Genomic DNA, 25025 nt, shown 5'->3' on the forward strand with positions numbered 1-25025 from the left:
TGATCCACCTGAGATTTGGATATACCTCATTTTTGGTCTCATACCATAAAATGATCTACAAACATAGATGGACGCCATGGATGAAACACATACATCATAGTGGGGCCCACGTAGCACCAACAAACAGCAGTTGGCTGGTGGCAGGGGAGTAGCCAATCGGACAGGTTATAGCGAGATTCGCTACCGAAGTGACATCACCTAGTTATGTGGGCCCACTATGATGTATGTGTTTTATCTATACCCTCCATCTATTTGGAGATTTAATTTTAGGGCATGAGTTAAAGAATGAAGCTAATCAGAATATGTAACCACCACAAAAAATAGTGGGGAGATTGACACCTACCGTTGAAACTTCCCTAAGGCTCATTGTGATTTTTATTTGAAATCCAACCTGTTCACAAGTTAACACAAACATGAAAGAAGGAAACAAACAAATATCAGCTTGATCAAAACTTTCGTGGCCTATTTAAGTTTTTAATGGTGGGCGTCATTCTCCCCACTATTTTCTATGGTGAGGTCCACTGGAGCTTTGGATTTGACTCATTCCTTGGATCTTTACCTAAAATTGTATTTCCAAATGGATGGACAACGTGGATACAAAACATACATCATGATGGGGCCACATAACTTGGTGACGTCACTTCAGTTGCGAGTCTAACTGCTCCACCTATTAGTATGCAATCCGCGTCCGCGGAAACAGATTAGCTAGGATGTGGACTGGCTGGTGTACCTCACACCAGCTATATAGCTGCTTAATCGATGTTAACAAGTTCTTCTGTGGGTCCCATTATGAGGTATGTATTATATCGAAACTGCCCATCCATTTAGCGAGCTCATATTAAGGCTTGAGATGAAGAATAAGACATATCGAACTATCAAGTGGACCACATTGCAAAAAGCAGCGGAGATTGAACGTCTACCATTGGAACCCTTTTTGCAAAAATATTTGAAGGTTTTATTGCTATTGGTGCTCAACCCTACATGACACATATTGACAATCTTCCTGCTAAGAGGAACTGAGGGCTTATGAATAATGATATTTTAGTTTATTTGAATTAAATATATGATTTTATTTTCATTTAATTAAATATAATTTCCTCATAGCGTAAAACATTTCCAAACGGGAGATAGGGGCAAATGTGTCAAATTAACATATTTAAGACATTTAAGATATTTTTTAACAAACAAGTTGTTTCAATTTGAGTACTTAATTTTCAGACTTTATCCATAATCATGTAACAAGTTTTTTTTTTTTACTTCAGATTCAGGCTTTAGATTTCAGCTTTGGTATTTAGACTTCGAATTTAACAAACGGGCATTAGTTGGCTCCCTAGTCCAACACTTCGTGTCATTTGATCCATGGAAAACTTATTAGTAGAACACACGTATCCTTATAAATAACTAGGGTAGTACATTTTTCGTTAGTATATCTAAATCACTACATTACTGGTAGGGGTGTACACGAACTGAGCTAGCTCGGTTAGCTCGCTCGACTCGACTCGACTCGAAAAAGCTCGATTTGACTCAATTCAAAGTTGAGTTCGAGTCGAGTCGAGCTGATTTTTTGAGCTCGAAAATGAGTTCGAGCTGAGTTCGAGCAGGCCCCAGCTCAACTTGACTCGGATCGAATCCAGTTCGGTGACTCGATTACTTTTCCATTGACGTTGCTCACCAACTGTTTGATAAAATGACTCAACGAAATGTGGTTGGTGGCAAGGAAGATTTGGTTGGTGGTAAAGAAGGTTTGGCTGGTGGCAAGGTAGCAAGGAAAGTACGTACATGAAACAAATGCTTTTTTTCTCTTTTTATTTATTTATGTTACTTAGAAGGTGTTTGAGAAAATACTTGTAAAACTATTGCTTCTGTTTGTAAAATAGTGAGATTTTGAAGTTGTAGTTGAGGTGTGTGTGGAAATGCCTCAACGGCGAACTCGACTTGAACTGACTTGAGTTGCTGACCGATCCAAGCCGAGCTAGCCAGTTAGGCTCAAAGACCAAGTTGGGCCAAATTCGAGCTGAGGTCAGCAACTGTTTGAGCCGGGTCAAGCTGAGGCCAGTTCAACTTGGTTCGACTCGATGTACACACCCTAGTCAGTGGAACTTTCTACTTTTAACTGCTTGGAAGCCACGGAAGCATCTTCGGGTACTTTTTAAGGAGAAATGTGCATGCACAACCAGTTGTATGCCTAACTAGTTGGTATGTGGGCCCTCCACGATGTTTACGTGACATCCAGTCCATTAAGCTTGTCTCATCATAAGAATGGGATGCCTAAAAAGTCAATTCAGTCCGACCATTAGGTGGGCCACACTAAAAAAAAACACGAACAATCATCTAAAAACCTCCACGTTCACTTGAGGCATTTTATTTTCATGGTTGGACCGGCCTGATTTTTTGGACATCCAATTTTCATCATGGTACGTCTTAGATGGACGGGTGAGATGTCATGGAAAACACCATGGTGTGCTCCATACGTCCACTGATAGTACGGACGAGCATTTAATTATCATTTTCAGGTACCTATATATTATCAGCTGCGCGTACCGGTGGAAATGGGCCGGGCTCGATCCTGCTAAAGTAGAATAGTTCAAAATCCGGGCCGAGATAGACCCAGCCGGGCCCGTTGACGGCCGACTATGAAGTTTTTAACCAAGACAAAAAGTTCAATGGAGCCGTCTCTAATGAACTCCTATGCAACATAGCTTACAGATGTAGCTGATTTTTACAAGAATTGCTAGTCCTGACGTTCTTTTATAATCCAGACAATAGGTCATTTGATCTCAACCGTCCATGGACAAAACCTTTTAGAATGGAAAGAGATACACACCAATGGTCCACATTCAACGGACAAGGAAGCTTAACGCTAGCCTTTGTGAATGTTGATGAACTCTTCATCCACGGGAGACATAACATACCAATGGTGTGGATTACGGAATCATAGGCCCCACTTACAAAATTGGGCAACGCGTGTATGCTGGTATATAGATGCGGACAGTGTATGATTCTGCTGGTGCAGTCGACGAGATAATTTTCTACCGTAGACGCGACCTTCCTTTAACTTCTCTTTTTTCCAATCAAACAAAACCTATCTTACCAATTTAGACCTTTAATTATTTTTGCTTTTGATCAGATGTCACCCACATCATAGTGGGTGTTTCCGGGATCATGGGGCCACAATGATGTATATTTTGTATATCCACTCTGTCCGTCCATCTGTTTTTTCATCTTAATTCAGGACATGATCCCAAAAATCAAATAGATAAAAGATCTCAAGTGGACCGCACCACAGGAAGAAGTGGTGATTGACCGTTAAAAACTTCTCGAGGGATACAAGAGTTTTGAATCAATATGATATTTGTGGTTTCACTTCATCCAAGTTTGTGTGACATTATCAACGGGTTCTATGGAAAATAAACATTACGGACTGCCCTAGGAATTTTTTAATGATAGGAGTTTGATGACTTTTTTTTTCACGTGGTGTGGTCCACTTGAAACTTTGATCTGCTTAATTTGTAGGATCATGTACTAAAATGATCTTTAAAAACCTAATGGACGGCAGGGATATATAATACATACATCAAGATGGGCCCCAAGATCAAGGAAACACCCAATAAGGTATTACCCGGATAACACGGACGGGATATCCTTTCGCAGTAAGTTCCTGCGCTGGAAACTTAGCTGGGGTTGAGGTGATGTTTTTGAGAAATCCACTCCATTCTTTCATTTTGTAAGCTCATTTTAGGACATTTGGCCAAAAATGATCCGGATCCAATACTCAGGTAGGCCAAAAACGTGATTATTGAACGTCAACAGTTGAAATATTTGTGTGGCCACGTAAGCCTTGAATCAGGATAATATTTGTGTTTTCATTTCATCCCAATATTAATGACGTTATAAACAGTATAGATGGCATATAAACAACAACGTTGATGTTAGGAACGTTCAACGACAGGAATTTTCCTACACACATTTTTCTTTAGTGCGGCCCATTTGAGTCTTGGACCCTGCTCAATTTTGGTCTTAAGTCTTAAAATGAGCTCAAAAAACGGATGGACGGGGTGGATTTCTCACAAACATCACGGTAGGCCCCACCTAAGGTTCCACCGCAGGAGCTTCCTGCGAAAGAAATACGCGTCCGGATAACACCTTATCCGCTTCCGCCGTACCGGGTCCACCTGGCGAGAGTCAATTTAAAGGACAATCCCAACCGTATAGACTCCATGTCTCAGAATCAGTGCATCCTCTAACTTACCAGTGTGCCACATGCCCAGAGTAAATTCGGACAGCTGTGATATTCCTCTCAACTGTCCATTTTTATTGTTCACACGCCATACAGTATAGATCATATGTGACAACATGATGAGCGGATCAGATATCCCACATATGTGCCTAATGTACACGTGTGAGACGAGTGCCATCAGCTTTTAAGTCTCCGATCTCGGCACTCGACTCTCGTTTTTTTACTGTTCGCTGTTCTTCTAGAAATAAGAAGACGGGTCTCAGGTTATTCTTCCTCTTCTATTCCTTCTCTTTGGATTTCATTTCTATTTCCTTCCTTTTCTTCAATGCTTCCTTGGATTTGAATTCTAGGGTTTAAGGCGACTTTCTGTAATTTCCTACTTTTTTTTTTCTTGCTTCTGTATGTGGCCTTAACGAGTGAGATCATCTTGCTTTGTCTCGACTCAGGATCGAGCGCTTGCTGCTATTCACTCGGGTCCACATTCAAAGATGGTCAGATGATTTGAACCGTCCATATTCTAATTTCTACTCACCGTCAAACAAAAAACCAGTATCGCAGTTCACGCTTCAGTGATGATCCAGACCTTTGTCTTTCGGAGTTGAATGCGAGCCATTGAAAATTTTCTTTTGGTTGTTGTAAATTCAGCCACAGACAGTGATGGTCACAATAATTCATTCAGCATAAGTTTCTTGCGTGGCCTGTTTATCACAGAGTTCACAAAATGGACACTTCGGATCATCGGACCGATCAGCATGTGGGCCCCAGTGGACGTCGGCACGTGCTGGATTCTGAGTTGCAACAGAGGTAAAACGAATCCTTATTCCTTTTTCTGGACACCTTGTGAGTGATTTGACTCACCTGAGTCTCGGCATTGAGGAAAAACAGTGTTGATCCCAAGTCATAGTTCGAAAGCTGGTGTTTCTCTAATTGGCAATGAAGTCATTGATCGATATAAGAATTTCAATGATTGTTATAGAAAGAAGTCACTAAAATCTGTTGTATAAAAATTCCATCCTAAATTAAAAGATTTTCATCGACTAAATTATCTCCACTATGTTTTTGTTTGAGCTGCTCTTAATTGCCTTATTATTATTCTTATTTTTTTAAATTTAAAATTAAAATTTTTAATTTTTTTTAAAAATCTGGTTAATGTATTGTCAAGAATTACATCATCATCACCATCATCTTTGTTGTCTTTAATCTCGAGTTTTCACAACAATTGCTGTTAAAAGATTTGGATTCGACTAGTGAAATGTCCAATTCATTGAAAACTAGCCAGCTCTAACCGGGGCTTGGATATGGTAACAGGAGGCCAGAAGGACTGAGCTGACTCGATTGATGAGTTTTTGAGCATTATTTTGATCCATTAGGTGGTAGATGCGCAGGTTGGTGAATCTTGTTTTAAACTCTAATTGAAAATCACATAAATTATTGAGTTTGTTACATCCATATTCTCCATATACATATATCTAGGATAATTGGATTCCACTGTCTGAGTACAGAACTGCTCAGATATAGTTTCTTTCTTCACTGTTAACCTTTACCGATATGAGTTTATATGCCTCTTTTCTTATTAGTGGCTTTTATTAATTGGGTTTGATATTTCAGGTGAATGATTCTATCTTCTAGAATTGCTTGAAGCATCTAATCGATGCTTCTGTCTAAGATGATCTTTAATAGCATGTATGGACCAATTCCATGGAAATAAATGGAAATGGAAAAAGGCTTTCCATTGGTGTGATAGTTTGAGATGTTTGGATAGTAAAGAAAAGAGAGGATTCCACAAAGCAATCATTGCACTTCCCCATGGTTTGGATTCTTTGGCATAAGAAACTAGGTGGCAGTTGTTTGACCGATATGAGATTTCCACTAGTTATCCAAACAAGACCACCCCCCCCCCCCCCCAAAATAATAATAATAATAATAAAAAAATAAAATTAAAAAAAAAAAAAAAAGGAATCCGTGTTACAATAGTGCTCATAGAAATAATCATTGCCAAATCATCACCTTTTATTTTCTTTTCTCTTCGAATACATGCATCCAAACATGCCCTAAATTTGTTTTGCAAGTTATAAAGCTAGTTAGGAATTTGGCTTATCTACTATTCTTTCTAGAGCTGCTATGCTTTTTTAGAAAATTTTCTCTAAATGATCATCATTGCTATTTTTTTTCTTCTTGTTATGAATCTCCTTTTTTATCTGTGTTTTCTTGAATGTTTTCAATGTCTACAGTGACTTCCACTTCACAGCTTAACTTATTTGTACATAAATAAATAAAATGCCACGGAGGTCTGGTGGCTCTTCATCCATGGTTCGATCATCTAATGTTGGCGATCAACCCGATTCAAACGGACGCGAAGAGATCCCTAAAAGGTCAGCATTTGTATGGCTGGCATTGTTTGTTGTCCTCCTCAATTGCACCTGGGCTGTTTATCATTTTCAGTATGAGAGTCTGCCTATCCCTCTCAATGCCGATCAGGCGGGCAAACGGGGATTTTCAGAGCAGTTGGCAATGGAGCATGTCAAGAACCTGACCAGATTGGGTCCTCATCCTGTTGGTTCAGATGCTCTCGATCTTGCAGTGGAGGTTTGGATTTTGGTTCACGAGAAATTTGTTTTTGGATGTTGTTGATCAGTTCTTCCATCTGATCTGCTATTTTACATTTCAAGGTTTCGTAGTTTCTAGTGTTTCAACTCTTTATTTTAAGAAAACATGCTACCTCTCATTTTCTGGTCCAGTCGAATGCCACTTCATTTTAAGTTCAATTATTTTGACAGTCAACAAAATTGTAGTATATTTTCTTTTATTTTCAACCGCAATTTCTCTTGTAGTATACCGTATATGTTAAGGCATTCTGGTATTGTTTTGAATGGTCTAGGAATGTGGCTGACCTATTTTCCAACGCTTGAGTTGGAACGATGCACTGAGACCGATTCCTATTGAACTCCCACTTTTAAGTTTCTTTTTGCTGGTTGGACTGTAGGGTGCATCTCTCTAGCCACAGTCTTAGGGATGTGCCAAACACTTGGCTCTGCAATATGCAGCTGGTTTGGGCATCAGTCCACATCAATCTCATTATGGGGTTGCATTTACAATGTCCCTAAGCATTTATAATTGTTCAGCACTCTCGGCTACTAATAGATTTGTGATTTTGGTTACTTGGTTACTGTGAATCCACATTTTGCAGCTATGACTAAACCATTATTGTGGTATGGGCTGAATATACCAAGATATGCTGTGTTGGAATTTTTGTGATGTTTGATAGATGAAAGCTTTTTTCAAAACAAATTGACGATTTGGGCATAACCAAAGAATGTTGTACCGCATTGCTAGGGTTGGAAGTCGAGTACGTGTACCATATCATTAGTGTTGGACAATATTTCGAGCCCTGCCGAGAGCTTAAAGTTCGAGCCCTGCCAGGAGCTTAAAGCAAAACCTCTTTGCTTTAAGGAAAACACCCTATACTACATTACCTTTGAGCTATGAATAGCTCTTTTGTTTCCGTTGGAGTAAAAACTCAACATTTCATTATGCCGTGGTTTATGTTTATCGTCTTGTGAGTTTAGTCCCACATTGGATACATGTGTGTGAGTGGGTTGTAACTTCTATATATATGAAGGGGCTCCAATCATCTTGTCTTGGGGGTGGAGTGCGTAAGAAATGTAGCACCTTGTATACCTGTGAGCTCTAATATAGTATGCAAAACAGTGGAAAGAGAGATGGAATAGAGAAGAAGAAAGAGAGAGAAGAGGAGAATGGGCACCCACCACCGCCACCCCCCCCCCCCTCTCTTATTACAAAATACTATACTATCAATAACAAAAGAAAAATATTCCTATATTTCTAGACTAAAAAACCCGTCTAAGTGGGCCTATGTAGGCCCATATCACATTCATTAAACACTCTCCTTCAAGCCGGAGCATAGATGTTATCTATGCCAGGCTTAGATTATATATATGTGTAGCCTGAGTGGAACAAAAAGCCTCAATGAATACATCAGTAAGTTAGTCCTGAGATTAAACATATGGAGTAGAGATTTCGCTGTTGGAAACTTTATCACGTATGAAGTGATAGTTGACTAAAATGTATTTTGGTTTTTTCTTGATAAATTGGATTGTTTGTTATGTGTGAAGCAGCTTGATTGTCACAAAATAACTGCTTAGGTGCATTGTAAATTCCATTTTTTTCAACAATTTTTTTGATCCACATCAACTCACAAGAAGTATGAGCCATTGCTCTGTACTCTGCTTTAGTACTCGATTGGGCCACCACATGATGCTTCTTGCTCTTTCATGTGACTAGATTTCCTCCAACAAATGCACAATATCTACTAGTGGATTGTCTGTTTGCTAAGGAATTTGCCCAGTCTGCATCTGAATATCTTGTGACCCAAAGATGACCATTCCATTGATACAAAATACCTTGACCCGGTGCTCATTTGAGGCAACACTAATTTCAAATAACTGCTTCCATGTGAGCCACGCTTACTGCATATGACATGTCCAGTCGAGTACTAGTTAAGTAAATAAGTTTTCCAACCAATCTTCTATACCCACTGGATCCTCTACTACATCTCCTGGGTCACCTACAAGCTTGCGATTAAGATCCATTAGAGTGTCAATTGGCTTACTCCCAAGAAGACCCGTCTCTATGAGTAAATCCAAAACATATTTCTAGACTAAGGAAGTATTAAGGATGACACATCTTTTGTGAGAAAATGTCGTTGAAGATACTTCTTTAGTACTTCAATCTCCTTGTTGTCACTTCCAGTAAAAATTGTATCATCCACATATACTACAAGCACACTGAGACCGATGATACCATTCTGTAAAAAAATGGAATGAACAACATGACTTCCAAAAAAGCCATAGTTTAAAACAACCTTGCAGAACTTGTTAAATCATGCACATGGAGACTGTTTTAACTCATAAATTGCCTTTGACAGTTTAAATACTTTTGGTAGACTCTACTTGAGCAACTAATTCAGGAGGTTGCTCTATGTAAACTTCCTTTGTAAGATCACCATGTAGGAAGACATTTTGACATCAAGTTGGAAGAGGGGCTAGCCAACCTGAATGAAATTCAACTCGGCTATAGGAGAGAAGCTTCTACTGTAATTAACACTAAGTGTTTGAGTATACCCCTTAGTAACTAGGTGAGCCTTCATGTAATGCCCCAAAATTTAGGGGTCGAGTAGGAACTCGGTTCCCGAATTCCCGGGTGCCACGTATGCCCTAATGGGCTCCAGAATCCAATGCATTTGGGTTTATTTATAAGCAATGACGGGTTTAGCAAACCATAAGCATGAGAGTATCATAAAATGTAAATACGGACCGCTAAACAGGTAAGATATCCAGAATACAGTACCAAGAAAATCTAACTGGGAACTAGACCCACCTAGATAAATATCCTAAAATGACTAGGGCCCTGACCCATGTCCTGCGACCATCCAACCATAAACTAGAAGAAACCGTCGAAGTTTGGGAGTGCGTCCACTCCTCGTTGTCATTTGCACCGACATTGTCTGGCGCGTCCCGCTCTAAGGTACCTATATCTATACTGGATTCTGGTTGGTGTTTTAGAACACAGTCCCAGAGTGGGAGTGAGTAGCTAGATCAGTGGTACCATTAGCAATCGGCCACACAAATTATCATGCATATAATACGTTTAATGAACAATAAACAACATAGAAACCTAGATACTGTTGTTAATGCAAATGCATGGTTATGATATGATGCATGCTCCTCACCACCAACGCTCCCTCAAGCGACGACATCTCACGTTCGCAATGATCAATACTCCCTTAATTTGCGACCTCGACTGCATAATCGCCACAATAATAATGCAATGTTATGAAACTACGTCAGCAGGTTGGTTAATTAGGTTCATTCATCCAGCAAGTTGGGGAAACCGGAATATCCTTAGTGGAGTTATTGCCTAACCCGATCGCGCGGCTCGGGAACCGTGGTCATGCGACTCTCGCGACCCTTAACCCTATATGGGGTCATCAATCCTGAAAAGAAGTATAATCACCGACGTAAACAATTTGGGACTTAAATGTCCTACTTGCGGTCACTATGGGGAGATCGTCACCCGAGCACAAGCCGACAGCACGGGCACAGTGTCCCATACCATTTTTCCCGGCTCACGAGTTTAGGTGCTCACTGGTTATTACGGGGAGACTCGTCACCCCAGCGTAGGCCGACAACACGGGCATAGTGTCCTATACCACCATCCTTAGCTCATGAGTCTTGTGGGTCGTAAATTATAATTAATAGTGGGCGCAAAAGTCTTAGGGTACTTTGGGTTCATACAGGCATGATCAAACATGGTTAACGTACGAGAATGGTCGACGTAAGAGTCAATATGCCCTACAAGTTGAACTATAAATTGAACGGCCTGAGACCATTTATAGCTTAACTAGTCGGGCCAGATTTACCCATGGGCTGATCCAACGATGGGATTCCCAAATAATTTCCGGTTATTGGCCAATCCATGAGAGGACAAGTTCACAGATGGATAATCATAAATTCAGCAAATTCAGGAATAATTTCACAAATGACAATAAAATCCAGCATTCTAAGTATATGGATAACAATACACCAATCTTCACCAAACTACGAGGATCATGTTTAAAATATTCTAACAATTGTAACAAGATGGACAACAACATGCAAAGCTTCACCCAAATTTACAGATTATGCATATCATAATCCAACTTATAGCACGTGAGCAGTCATATAACAATACACCGAAGTTTATCTTCCATAGATCAACATGAAACACTCAATTCTGCCGTACATCGAATATTAAGGCAAGTAACTCAACCAATCAACCGATTTGCAACGTTTCATGCTTTCACTCAAACATAATTAATCATATAATTGGAAATCAATCACTAATTACCAATTTACAACAATCCATGTTATCATTTGAAGCATAGTTAACACCAATTCAGGGAATCAACAATCAACTAGCAACAATTTGGGAAAATTTAAATATTTGTACCCTATATGAGCATGCAAATGCATAAGTCACATATTTGGGGCATTAGGGCCAAATTCCCTCCCATGATTTTAATAATTCCTAGTCCATTATCCTATATATGCAGTTCAAATGAAAATTCAGCCACATGCACTAACAATTCACCAAATACATTTATTAAGCCTATGCTAGGCGCGATAATCAGCCACCTAAAGGTAATGGTCCACACCTATTGTTGACTGGAAGCCTTTGCAAGTGTCTAAACGTCGCTGGGTCCACAAACTCGACGTGCCGGGGCCCTGCGTTGCATGAACATGACCGTAAGGCGCATGCATGTGGGTGATTTGCTAGGGGAGATGGTTTGAAGTCCGAATCTTACCATAGGTTGGGCGTGGCTTGGTTCTACGACGTTAGGATTGGAGTTCCCGGCAATTTAGGGGTGTGGGTGCGGGGAATTTTGATCCCCAAGCACCACATGCACCACACAATCACTCTCCTTCCCTCTCTCTCTCTCTCTCTCCCTCTCTCTCCCTCCCTCAGATTTCAGCTGCTGGAAATGGTGGATCTCTCTCTCTCTCTCTCTCTCTCTCTCTCTCTCTCTCTCTCTCTCCCTCCCTCAGATTTCAGCTGCTGGAAATGGTGGAAATGAAAGGGATCTGGGCATTAAATATCTAAAAATTTAGTCATTTGGCCTTGTGTCTCACTAAATGCCTCCAATGGCCTTGTGGGGCCCATATCTGGCTATTGGGGCCGTCCTAATGGCCCCCTGGCCCATCTAATTTATGGGATAAGTGCCCCATGGCCCGATGAAGGGCTGAGCAAAGTTTGACGGCAAACGGATGCGGGGTATTGTCGGAATGGCCCGGTTTGCGGTCAACGGTCACCGATCCTCGATCAATGGTCAGATTTTGCGGACAAGTGCAGAGAAATATCTTCAACCTATAGTGCAAATTTGGGTGGAATCTGACGGCTAAAATGTCCTAATTTATTGTCCTAAGTGGCGGGGCCATTTGTCTTAAAATTTAGATCTTAGGCCTGTGCTAGGGCGAGTTGCACTTTACAAGTGCTGACTTGACAGCGTGAATTGTCTATTTTTGGGTGTCGTCTGAGTCTGTCGTCCGCGATGGACTACGAGCCCAGTGAGATGGACATTACTCTATAATTTCGGGACTAGTGGCCCACTAACAAGTGGTCTAGAGCTTGTTCGGGTAATCGGGGCATTTCTGGAATAAATTGGGTAGGGGGATTTCTTGGGCGCCGTTGTTGAGGTATGGATTAACTAAGTTCACAGTATGACCTATTCGAAATTAGTGAAAGTGGAGATTTGGTCATGATCACTCTAAACTATCGGTTTTGGGCTGAAAGAGTAACTGGGTTGATTTGGTCCATTAGTCAAGATCTGGGCCTTATCGGACTCGGCTTCGGGTGGATCTTTTAATTTAGTTACGATTGTCTTGATTAATCAGTGGTAGGTCGGTTAGATTTGGGCCCTATGTGAACAAATCATGGGGATAAACTTGATGTTTAAGTGATCGATTGGGTTTATTGGTTTTCTACGGTCGATCAATCCTTTTTGTATGGCTCTTATCGGTACCAGCTGTGCATAAGCCCATCTCGAGTGTCAAGGGTCGGTAAGTGATGATGTGGTTAGTTATAAAAAAGAAAATTTTAAGTATTTTTGGTAATTCAAAATAGCGAAAATTCGGGGTGTTACACTTCAACTGTTCAACTGTACTGTCAAGATGCAACTTGATTATGTAGACCCATCTGCAACATGTATACTAGTCGGAAGAGTGGTAAGTTCCCAAGTATCATTCCGATGAAGGGCATCCATTTCTTCCTTCATAGCTTGCTTTCACCCCATATATAATAGAGTTTCCTCATATGACTTGGGAACAAGGTGAGAAGACAAGGAATGATAAAATTGCAGTAAGTAATTAAAGGAAACATATTTAGAGATGGGATGATCGATACACGTAGGTTTACCTTTTCTTACGTCAATACAAATATCATATGTATCTAGAGAACTGACCAGATCACACGTCTTTGAAGAAGATATGTTAGACAGTAAGTCATGCTCGGCTATACCATCTCTTTTCGACATGAGTAGACCTTCAACTAAGGCACAATGAGGCAGTAGATGATGGAGGTTGGATGCCTTCGTTGACTACAACAGTTATGGGACAATATCTGTTTAAAGAGATTTGTTTGGAGGTTAAATGCCTTCGTTGACTGCAACAGGTATGGGACAATTTCCGTTTAAACAGATTGTTATCTTTCGAGAAGAACGGGGATAATTAGAAAAGGTCACATGTGCACATACATATTGTCTTCGAAGTGATGGACTATAACAACGATAATGTAATGACCTATATTATATTTGGAACACATTGCAGACACACATACGACCAACTCTCCATTCATCAACCTGTCGAATTTCAACTGTTGATCGTGCATTAAACCTGTCCAATTTTGAACAACCAAAGATCACCCCAATCTTAGCCATTCATTGTGTAAAAAATCTGTCCAAGTATGACTCTTAAATTGTATCTTAAAATCAACCCAATTTCAACTGTTGATTCATGTATCAAATTAGTCCATTTACAACCGTTAAATTGTATGTTAAATGTGGGGTTGATTCTATCCACGAAATTTGCTTGATAGCATTCATTTGGAGAATGGCGCTCCTCCAAAGGTTGCAGTGTTTGCGTGGTTAGTGGGAATGAAGAAAGTGCTGACAATAGATAACCTTTGGAAATGAAGCTTCATTCTTCCAAATATTTGTTTGATGTGTATGCGGGATGAGTAGTTGGTGGATCATCTTTTCCTTCATTGCCCTTTTGCAAAAAGATTATGGGATCAATTTTTGGCTTTGTTTGGAGTCTTATGGGTAGTGCCTCAATCAATAGACAATTTTTATTTTTATTTTTCTCTAATGTGGCAGGAAGGGGTTTCAAAGAAGCTTGGGAGACAAATTTGGCGCCTCTGTTTGCTCGCTAGTTTATGGGTCATATGGTTAGAAATGAATAATCAATGCTTCAGGAGTGTCTCTAGGCAGTTTTCCCAGGTTTTTAGCAGAGGAAAATCTCTTGCAATAGAATGGGCTTTATATTTGAAGATCATAGATGAACTTCTGATTTTTGGGTGGTGCTGTAATTTTGTGGTTATTTATTTTTCTTTTGTATAGCTTGAGCCTTGGCTCTTTTGAAATAAATTATCATCATTTCAATTTTTTTTTGCCCAACTTGGACCATTAAATTGTGTTGAATCCATCCAATTTTGACCTTTGATCCATGTGCTAAATTAGCCCAAATATGACCATTAGATTGTGTGTTAAATCTGTCCAATTTGGACCGTTAGCGTACGTGCCAAATCTATCCACCCTAGAATGTTGATTTGTGCATCCAATGCACCCAATTTGGACCATTGATTCACATATCAAATCTGCCCAATATGGATCGTCAATCAGCACCTTAAATATGCCCACTTGTGGCTGTCAAATTACCTCCCAAACTTGTTTGTTTGTGGCTGTTATAGTAAATTAAACCTGTCCATCGGTAACTGTTGAATTTTGCCTCGAAATCAATCAATCTTGACCATTGGTTTAGTGACCAGCAATGTCCAGTTCCATCCAGCAAAAAACCTCCAAAATTAGCCATTGATCGTACAAGTTCACCCCTTGATTTACATAAAACAAAGCTCAACTGTTCAACAACCAATATATCTTTCTAACTGTCCATTCTAATCACTCATCAAGACCTGCCCATCGATCAACCTAAACCATCTAAATTTATCTTGGTTTAGCTATCTAATCATTCATCCATCCATCAATCCATCTTTACATCCAATAAGTCCAAACCATCCAACTGTCCGTCAATGCATCCCTGCCATTCATCCATCCACCCAGTCAATCCACCAAAACGTCCATTAACATCCACCCTCTTCACCTGCATCACACTGGACACGTACATGGCTTAAGAGATATAGAGACGTGTTCGTTGTTCATGACCTAAGAGAATAAGGAGAGCAAGAGATGTCTCTGTCTTGAGGATGACGTCACCTATGGTAGGTCGGGTGTTGTGGCATGAGTGGGGAGGGGCGAGGGATTTTTGAGGTTTTCTCAAGGTGAGTAGTGATGCGGACACAGGTGCATTCAAGGTGTACCAACGAAGAAAGCGCCAACCACAAGTACCGTCCTTGTGGATAGGCGAATATTGAGGAGCTGAAGACCTTTCATATGTGATTGGACATATAGAAGACCCCACTTAGGGAAGACACATGTGAAGGAAGATTGGAGAAAGAAGACCGAGCGCCCAAACTTTCCCATACTTATGTTATTTGCGCGTTTTTTGACTTAGTTAGGGGCCTTTTAGTAATCTTATATCTTTATTTGCTTATCCTAGGGGTATTTTAGTAATTTTATGTCTTTATTTGCTTATTTAAGTGGGGTAAAGCCCTAAACACGAATTTCAACTATTGATTAATGAAAAGCAAACCCTTTGGTTGTCTCCCTCCTCTCTTCTCTCTAATGGTGCTTCTTCTCTCCCCTTGATCTTCTTCTTCTAATTTCTTCTTGTGCCCCTCCAACTTCCTCAAGGTAATAACTTTCTTCTTTTTATTTTTTCAGTTTTGGCTAATTCTTCTTCGATCAAAATCTTGAGAACCGATCTAAACCCTAAATCCCCAAATTCTCAAATCCCTAATCCGAGAAACTTCTTGGTTCTTCGGACTAGTGATCTTCATTGATCGATTGGGTGTGACCATGCAAGATCGGGAGGTCTCATCCCTCGCCGGATCCAACCTAAGTAGTAATTGAATTCCATACTCCATGGTTGTAGTGATGGCCCGCTCCATTGCATGTTTCCTTTATGATTTTCTTAGTTATGATGATTACTGTTAGAATTTTAGATCATTTATTCCTTTTATTTCCGCTGTTTAATTATGTCCATGAGCATGCATCATAATTAGGGCTGTCCTGCGTCAAATTTGGTATCAGAGCCTAGGCTTGCATGGTTTTTGTCTAGATCGAGTTATCAAATTAGGGTTTTGATTTTTAGGTTTAACTTAGGAAAGTTCTAGGTTTAGAAAGTTTTCAATTTTAGAAACTTTCCAATTTTAGAAAGTTCCTAATCTGGAAAATTTTCAGATTTGAGTTGTTTCCTGTTTCAACTTAATTGTGTCAGTTCATAGTGTTGCATTCATCGCATTCATCTTGAAAGTCATAACACCTAGTAGTCTAGTTAGGTAGAGTTTGGTTCAAGTCTTCATTGTATGCCCCCGAGAAGAGGTAGAGGTTTCGGACTTCAACCTACCATGAATAACGAGCAGTTATCTGAGCAACTTGCTCAATTGATACAAAAGATAACCGCCCTAGAAGCGGGTCAAAGGCGTGAGTTTGCCCGCCTTGAGAACCAAATTACCACTACCATGACTAAGGTGGAGCAACTAGAGGCGTCCCAAAAGGAAAACCCCGTTGTAGGGGAAGATGCGCACTCCCAAGTGGAAGGAATCATGGAAGAACGTGCTGCCACACGTGGTGGTAGTGAGGATAGAGATCGTGGTAACGGTCGTGGTGTGGTGCGAGAGGCACGAGCCACATATGGTCATCAAGACCGTTATGATCCAGATGAGCGTGCGATGAAGAGTGTGAGAGTTGAGGCCCCGAGTTTTGATGGACGCTTGGATCCCAAGGCGTTCCTTGACTGGGTTGCTGACATGGACCACTACTTTGAGTGGTATGGCATGTCAGAAAACCGTCAAATGCGGTTTGCTAAGATGAAGCTTGTGGGTCAAGCCAAGCTCTTCTGGACCAACACCGAGCGTAGGATAGAGAGAGTTGGTAGAGCCCCTATCACACATTGGTATGAGATGAAAGAGAAGTTGAAGGAGAAGTACCTTCCTCTCTCATACCGTCAGAAGCTCCTTGACCAATGGCAATCCTTACGCCAAGGGTCAATGCCTGCCGCTGACTACATCGCTAAATTTGAAGAGTATGTGATGCGATGTGATATCCGAGAAGACCCTCTAGTAACGCTCTCGCGTTTCAAGACGGGCCTTTGTGCGGATCTTCAGCGCGAGCTTATTACTCGGCCCTTAACGGACTTAGATGAAGCATATCAAGTCGTGCAGGAGTTAGAGCAATATCTGAAGGCTCCTGTCGTTCGTCGTTTTGAGTCCCGAGACTCCAGTGCTAGATCTAGTTCCCAAGGAACTAGACCTAATATTGGTAGTCAACCTAGGGCACAGGCGACCATTCCACCTAGGCCTAAGGAGGACAAGGGCAAATGGGTTCTTGGTGCCGGTCCTAGTAACATGAGCCAAGTGAGGTGCTATGAGTGTGGCAACCTTGGCCACATGTCTAATCAGTGTCCTACGAAGAGTCGTGGGAGAGCCTTAGTTATAGGCGAGCCCCACGAAGGTGGAGATGACCAGGGTGATTATGAAGTTGAAGAGTATCACCCTGAAGGAGGACTTACTGATGAAGAAGTGGATGGAGAAGCAACGCTTGCAGTAGTCAGGCGTGTGTTAGCTCAGTCTAGAAGTAGTACTGACTGGCGTCGAAGCACTATCTTCTACACTATTGCCAAGTGTGGTGCAAAGAATTGTAAGGTGATAGTGGACAGTGGAAGTTGTCAGAATGTGATTTCCACTAGCACCTTAGATCGCTTAAAACTGAAATCCACACCTCATCCAGACTCGTATAAAGTTTCTTGGGTTGACAAGACATCCCTACCTGTCACCCAGCAATGTCTAGTCCCCATCGAGTTTGGGTCATACAAAGAGTCCCTGTGGTGTGATGGTTTACCTATGGATGTGGGACATGTTATCCTAGGTAGACCGTGGCTATTCGATAATGATGTCACGATCTTTGGCCGTTCGAATGCGTGTACTTTTATGTATAATGGTAAAAAGATCAAACTTAATCCCATGCCACCTGAGAATACACTAGGGAAGAAGAAGGATGAGAAGGCAAGTGAGCCTAGAGAAATGGGGAAATCCAAACCTAAGTCTTTACATATAATCAGCACAAGAGAGTTTGAAAAGGAGGCTAAGGAGGATTCTATGGTGTATGCCCTTGTGGCTAGAGAAATTACACCTGAGGTTCCATCAGAGTTGCCCTGTGAGGTGACCTCGGTCCTGAAGGAATACAGTGATGTATTTCCTGAAGACTTACCGAATGAGTTGCCACCTATGAGGGACATACAGCATGCCATTGATCTTGTCCCAGGGTCTACTCTACCGAACCTTCCTCACTACAGGATGAACCCTGCAGTGCATGCAGAGTTGAAGAAGCAAGTTGATGAGCTTCTGCAAAAGGGTTTCATCCAAGAGAGTATGAGCCCGTGTGCCGTGCCTGTATTGTTGACGCCAAAGAAAGACGGCACGTGGCACATGTGTGTGGATAGCCGTGCCATAAACAAAATTACTGTCAAGTATAGGTTCCCTATACCTAGACTTGATGATATGCTTGACATGATGGCTAGGTCCACTATATTCTCTAAGATAGACCTCAAGAGTGGATATCACCAAATTCGTATACGCCCAGGAGATGAGTAGAAGATGGCGTTTAAGACGAAAGATGGGCTGTATGAGTGGTTGGTCATGCCCTTTGGCTTGACTAACGCACCCAGTACTTTCATGCGGGTGATGACACAAACTTTGAGGCCGTTCATGGAAAAATTCCTAGTGGTGTACTTTGACGATATTCTTATTTATAGTACCACTAAGGAATCACACCTTGAACATTTAAAGAAAGTCTGTAGTGTCCTTAGGAAGGAAAAGTTGTACGCTAATCTTAAGAAATGTGCATTCATGTCTAACCAAGTTGTGTTCTTAGGATTTATAGTGTCATCTGAAGGGATGCGGGCAGACCCTGAAAAAGTCAGGGCCATAGTTGAGTGGCCAGAACCAAGGAACATTCATGAGGTGCGAAGTTTTCACGGCCTAGCAACTTTTTATCGTCGGTTCATTAGGGGTTTTAGCACGATCATGGCTCCCATTACCGAGTGCATGAAAAAGGGAGAGTTCGTGTGGTCTAAAGCCGCCGTCAAGGCTTTTAAAGAAATTAAGGGCAAAATGATGGAAGCTCTTGTCATGCGTCTACCTGACTTTTCTACAGTCTTTGTAGTAGCGTGCGATGCGTCTGGTGTCGGTATAGGTGGAGTGTTGAGTCAAGAAGGACACCCAGTGGCCTATTTCAGTGAGAAACTGAATGAGGCAAAACAAAAATACTCCACTTACGACAAAGAATTTTATGCGGTAGTGCAATCCCTGAGACATTGGCGACACTACCTCCTACCGCAAGAATTCGTTTTGTTTTCTGACCATGAGGCTTTGAGATATTTGCATTCTCAGAAGAAACTCAACCCAAGGCATGCCTAGTGGGGTATCGTTTCTTCAGGAATATTCGTTTGTTTTGAAACACAAGGCCGGGGTTGAAAACAAACCAGCGGATGCCCTTAGTAGGAGAGTGGCGTTGCTCAACTCCTTGAGTGTAGAGGTAGTCGGATTTGAGCAACTGAAAGATGAATACCCCATATGTCCTGATTTTGGGGGTACTTACACGTCGCTCTCTAGTGACCAGCATATTATGGGTGAATATGTTCTTAAAGATGGCTTTCTTTTCAAGGGAGACAGACTTTGTATTCCCCGTATGTCCCTTCGTGAATTCCTCATCTGGGAGCTTCATTCAGGAGGGATAGCTGGCCATTTTGGTCGTGATAAGACCATTGCCCTCGTGGAAGATCGTTTCTATTGGCCAAGCCTCAAGCGAGACGTAGCCAAAGTTTTAGGGCAGTGTCGAACATGTCAGCTGGCAAAGCAAAGAAAGCAAAATACCGGGCTGTACACGCCATTGCCAGTGCCACATGCTCCGTGGCAGGACATTAGTATGGACTTCGTGCTCGGGCTTCCCAAGACTATAAAAAAGCACGATTCCGTTTTTGTCGTTGTCGACCGTTTTTCTAAAATGGCGCATTTCCTCCCATGTTCGAAGACGTCAGATGCGTCTCATGTTGCTCGTCTTTTTTTTGATGGTGTGGTGCGTCTCCATGGGTTACCTAAAACCATAGTGTCTGATCGTGATGTTCGATTTACTAGCTATTTTTGGAAGACACTGTGGCATATTATGGGAACTCGTTTGCAATTTTCTACTGCTTACCACCCACAAACAGATGGTCAAATTGAAGTGGTAAACCGTAGCCTTGGAAATCTTCTACGTTGTTTAGTGGGTGAACATGTTAAGACTTGGGACCTAATTTTACCAACTGCTGAACTTGCTTATAATGGGTCAGTTAATAGATCTACAGGGTTGAGTCCTTTTGAAATTGTAAGTGGTTATAAACCTAGAATGCCCATAGATCTCTTACTTATGTCTGTTACCCAAAGGTCTTCTGAGTCAGCCGATGCATTCGCACGCCATATTCATGATTTGCATACACATATTAGACAGCGGTTAAATAAGAGCAATGATGATTATAAAGTTTCAGCTGATTCTCATCGTAGAGTGCAAGAATTTCAAGAAGGAGACTATGTAATGGTGCGAATAAGGCCAGAGCGATTCTCTCAAGGATCTGCAAAGAAATTACAAGCGCGTAGTGCTGGACCATTCAAGATATTACAAAAGGTTGGGTCCAACGCGTATCGGGTTGACCTTCCACCTGAAATGAGCATTAATCCAACTTTTAATGTGGAAGATCTAGTCCGTGCCCATACTCCCATTGTTGATACATCATCCCTTTCATGGCCTTTTTCTGAGTTTGCTACCCAACCCCTTCCACCCCCTCCTCCACCCATTACCCATAAAGAAGCAATTCAGGAAATCTTGGATGACGAGATGGTATCCACGAGAGATGGGGGTTTCCAAAGGTATCTTGTCAGATGGAAAAACAAACCATCGTCTGAATCTACGTGGCTGTCGGGCGACTCATTGCAAGGTATTGATCCAGATCTACTCGAGCGCTACAAAAGTTTCAACTCGTTGGAGTCGAGTTTTTCTCACCCGAGGGGAATTGATGCGGACACAGGTGCATTCAAGGTGTACCAACGAAGAAAGCGCCAACCACAAGTGCCGTCCTTGTGGATAGGTGAATATTGAGGAGCTGAAGACCTTTCACATGCGATTGGACATATAGAAGACCCCACTTAGGGAAGACACGTGAAGGAAGATTGGAGAAAGAAGACCGAGCGCCCAAACTTTCCCATACTTATGTTATTTGCGCGTTTTTTGACTTAGTTAGGGGCCTTTTAGTAATCTTATATCTTTATTTGCTTATCCTAGGGGTATTTTAGTAATTTTATGTCTTTATTTGCTTATTTAAGTGGGGTAAAGCCCTAAACACGAATTTCAACTATTGATTAATGAAAAGCAAACCCTTTGGTTGCCTCCTTCCTCTCTTCTCTCTAATGGTGCTTCTTCTCTCCCCTTGATCTTCTTCTTCTAATTTCTTCTTGTGCCCCTCCAACTTCCTCAAGGTAATAACTTTCTTCTTTTTATTTTTTCAGTTTTGGCTAATTCTTCTTCGATCAAAATCTTGAGAACCGATCTAAACCCTAAATCCCCAAATTCTCAAATCCCTAATCCGAGAAACTTCTTGGTTCTTCGGACTAGTGATCTTCATTGATCGATTGGGTGTGACCATGCAAGATCGGGAGGTCTCATCCCTCGCCGGATCCAACCTAAGTAGTAATTGAATTCCATACTCCATGGTTGTAGTGATGGCCCGCTCCATTGCATGTTTCCTTTATGATTTTCTTAGTTATGATGATTACTGTTAGAATTTTAGATCATTTATTCCTTTTATTTCCGCTGTTTAATTATGTCCATGAGCATGCATCATAATTAGGGCTGTCCTGCGTCAAGTAGTCTCTCACAAGAGTTTTTCAACTAGTTTTTCCTTCTGAATAATTCATTTTGAGTGGTCTCTACTCTCTTCCTTCATCAAGAATTTTGAAGCCTTTTTGTGTTGGATGAGTGATCTGTCACATGCTTTTTTCCCTTTTCTTTTGGTAGATTGTTCTTCCTTTTCTTTTCAGCATGAGGTGCTTATTTCTTTTTTCCCTTTTCTTTGAGAAGTGTTTCATTTATCTTAAAATTATTTTCTTCTAACTTGCATACCCAAAGGTTTGATTCCCTGCAACATTTTCTTTATTTTCTCAAAAATCAAGATTTATTTTCTTGTTCTTTTCTTCTAATTCTTGAAAATTAAGATTTGCTTTCTTGTTATTTTCTTTATTTTTTTAAAATTCAAGATTCTTGATGAGATCCTAAGGTTGTTTCACTCAAATCTTTTGTAATTCCCATATTAGTAACAGTACTCTTGAAGAATTTTGGGTTCTGGTGTAATTTTTTGGAATTATAGTATGATCCTACACAACCCACATAATTTCAGCACTACTGTGTAAAATTCTAGGGACCTCCGTGTAATTTCTGCAGGGGATTTTCTATTCAGATTTACAGTTATTGGGTTTTCTGAACAGTTTTCATGCACTATTCAGCACTTTCTAAAATTACAGAGTTTTAGGTCTAAATTTTTCAGAATTTCAGATTTAATTATTCACATTGCATATTCATGGTTTATTGGAATCTTTTGATGATGGAAAAATGGTGTGTGATATTTGAATTCATGTAAGGAAAGGTTTATGAACCTTACAAGTGTTTATGATGTTTGGAAGGGAAATTCCTGTATCATGCATATCATTATTGGATTGGATTTGGAACACCAAAAAATAGGTGGGGCGATTGAGTCATTTGGGTTAAAAATCCCTAGAGCGTAAATAGATGGGGTGATCGAGACCCTTGGGTTGAAAGTCCCAAAAGCCCGAGTTGATACCATACCACTTAGAATCTCCATTGTTTAGGCCGAGTAGGTGAGCATGTCAGGATTGCATTAGGTTCCTATCAATACGTGCTGAATATAGTAAAGGTTTGATCAACCTACGTTATACAACTGGGTTGCCCATTGTCTATTCTAGGCGGGTGAGATGTTGGGATTGCAAAAAGTTCCTGTCAATAAGTGCCGAATAATGTTATTTTGGGGAGAGAGTTAGCGACTGGTGTGAAATGGCCCTAGTGTTCAAAAGGATGACCTGTATTGAATTATTGTGGTGGATTACTTCATGAGTAGCTTGCATCTATTCATTCATGTTTTATCTCATATGATTTTTCATTGAAATCTTTGGTTATTTAATCTTTGAATTTCAAATGTTGCATATGAATTTTCAATGTTTTGATAATCCTATTTTACTCGGAATGAATATGTTTTAGAATTTCGTTATTCAGTCTTTGATTTCAACCAATGCATTGGGATTTACAATGTTTGGATAAATATATTTCATTCAGATTTTGAACGCGTTTTTCTTTCAAAACTTGTGCGAATTTACTCACTGGGTTATCGAGCTCATTCTTTATTGTGGATATTGAATTTCAGGAGTAGGGTCTGGTCAGGGAATGCGATGAGCATAGTTCTAGCCATTTTAATTATGTTTATTTAGAGTTAGTTTCTTTTAGAAGTTTCAAAGTTATTATTAAGAACTTATAGTAAAAGGTTTATCAGACTTTGGACTATAGTGGTGATTGGATATTTTATTATTTGATTATTTTAGGAAAGTGTGTTTTATGGATTGGTATTATCTGTTGGTTTGTAGATTATGGTTTGTGAGTGTGTAATAAATTTGAGTCATGTCCTTGGGTACGAGATCAGGGTCGAGCATACCCGAGTGTTGGATTCGGGGTGTGACAGATAACCCCTCTGTGTGTGAGAATATCTAAGAAAAATACATCTAAATGCTCGATGATCAAACTTATCATGGCCAGACTAAACACATACAAAAACTTTAAGAGGCAGAGAAAACAACAGAGTATTTGGGAATAAAGCTTGATGAAGTGATTGAGCCTTTAAAACAGATGAGGGCACTCAATTTATCACAAAATATGCCGTGAGTACTGCATTATTAAAAAAATTCTTAGGAACATTCATGTGAATTAAGATAACATGAGTTACCAAAAGGAGGTGACTATTTTTCTGTCCCTCAACCTCATTTTGTTGTAGGGTGTGTGCACATGATGTTTGATGTGAGATTCCCGTTTTAGAAAAAAAAAAAAACTAAAATCTTGGGATATATACTCCTTGGCATTATCAGACGAAACACAGACACTTTCGAATTAAACTAGTTTTGCACTTTCTTGTGGAAAGTCTTAAAAATAGAAAATAATTCTGACCTATCTTTCACTAAATTAAGCCATGTCATTCTCAAACAATCATCGACAAATGTAATAAAATATTTAAACTCAATTTTAACTTGACTCCAATCATCGGAATGATCTAAAGAGCAAGGAACTAAATGGAGCTTATCAACACATGATGGAAAAGTAGTACGGTGATGCTTAATCAACCAACAATATCACACTCTAAAGTCTAGACTTGACATCAATGACAAGGAAGGAATGACATATTCATTGATGGATGGTCGAGATGGAAGTGCCACTGCCATCAATTAGTTGAGATGTCTTTTTGTGCTATTGCTCCCACAATGTCATGATCAAGATCATACATCTTGTCATGCTTGTGTTCCCAACCATTCTTTCATGCTTGTGTCCCCAACCAATCTTTCTTTTCGTCTTTAGGTATTGGAAAACACTGTTTGGAGACTTAAATGATGGATATGCAAGCAAGATAGAAAGTGACACAACAATTAAGGATTCTGTAAGTTTGCTAACAGACTGAAGGCTTTAAAGGAAATTTTGGAATAAATAAATACAACAAAGGATAATTAAAGGGAGGGACTTGTATGAATGGTATCCATT

At 40.4% G+C, this 25025-nt stretch overlaps 1 protein-coding gene across 3 annotated transcripts in view; it reads left to right on the forward strand.

Moving 5' to 3' along the window:
* The first annotated feature begins 4349 nt into the window (after positions 1 to 4349).
* Positions 4350 to 25025, forward strand: part of LOC131240342 (uncharacterized) — an 80873-nt gene continuing 60197 nt past the window's right edge. The window contains exons 1-3 of one of the 3 annotated variants that reach the window (XM_058238490.1): positions 4448 to 4500; positions 5546 to 5622; positions 6469 to 6823. In XM_058238490.1, the coding sequence (XP_058094473.1) occupies positions 6515 to 6823 (309 nt within the window). In that variant the 5' untranslated portion in view covers positions 4448 to 4500; positions 5546 to 5622; positions 6469 to 6514. Of the gene's footprint in view, positions 4501 to 5545; positions 5623 to 6468; positions 6824 to 25025 lie in introns of those variants that run through there. The other 2 variants (XM_058238489.1, XM_058238491.1) reach the window with 2 other exon arrangements.

The sequence above is a fragment of the Magnolia sinica genome, chromosome 3 (genome assembly GCF_029962835.1).
Source record: "Magnolia sinica isolate HGM2019 chromosome 3, MsV1, whole genome shotgun sequence".
In the NCBI taxonomy this organism is placed as follows: domain Eukaryota; kingdom Viridiplantae; phylum Streptophyta; class Magnoliopsida; order Magnoliales; family Magnoliaceae; genus Magnolia; species Magnolia sinica.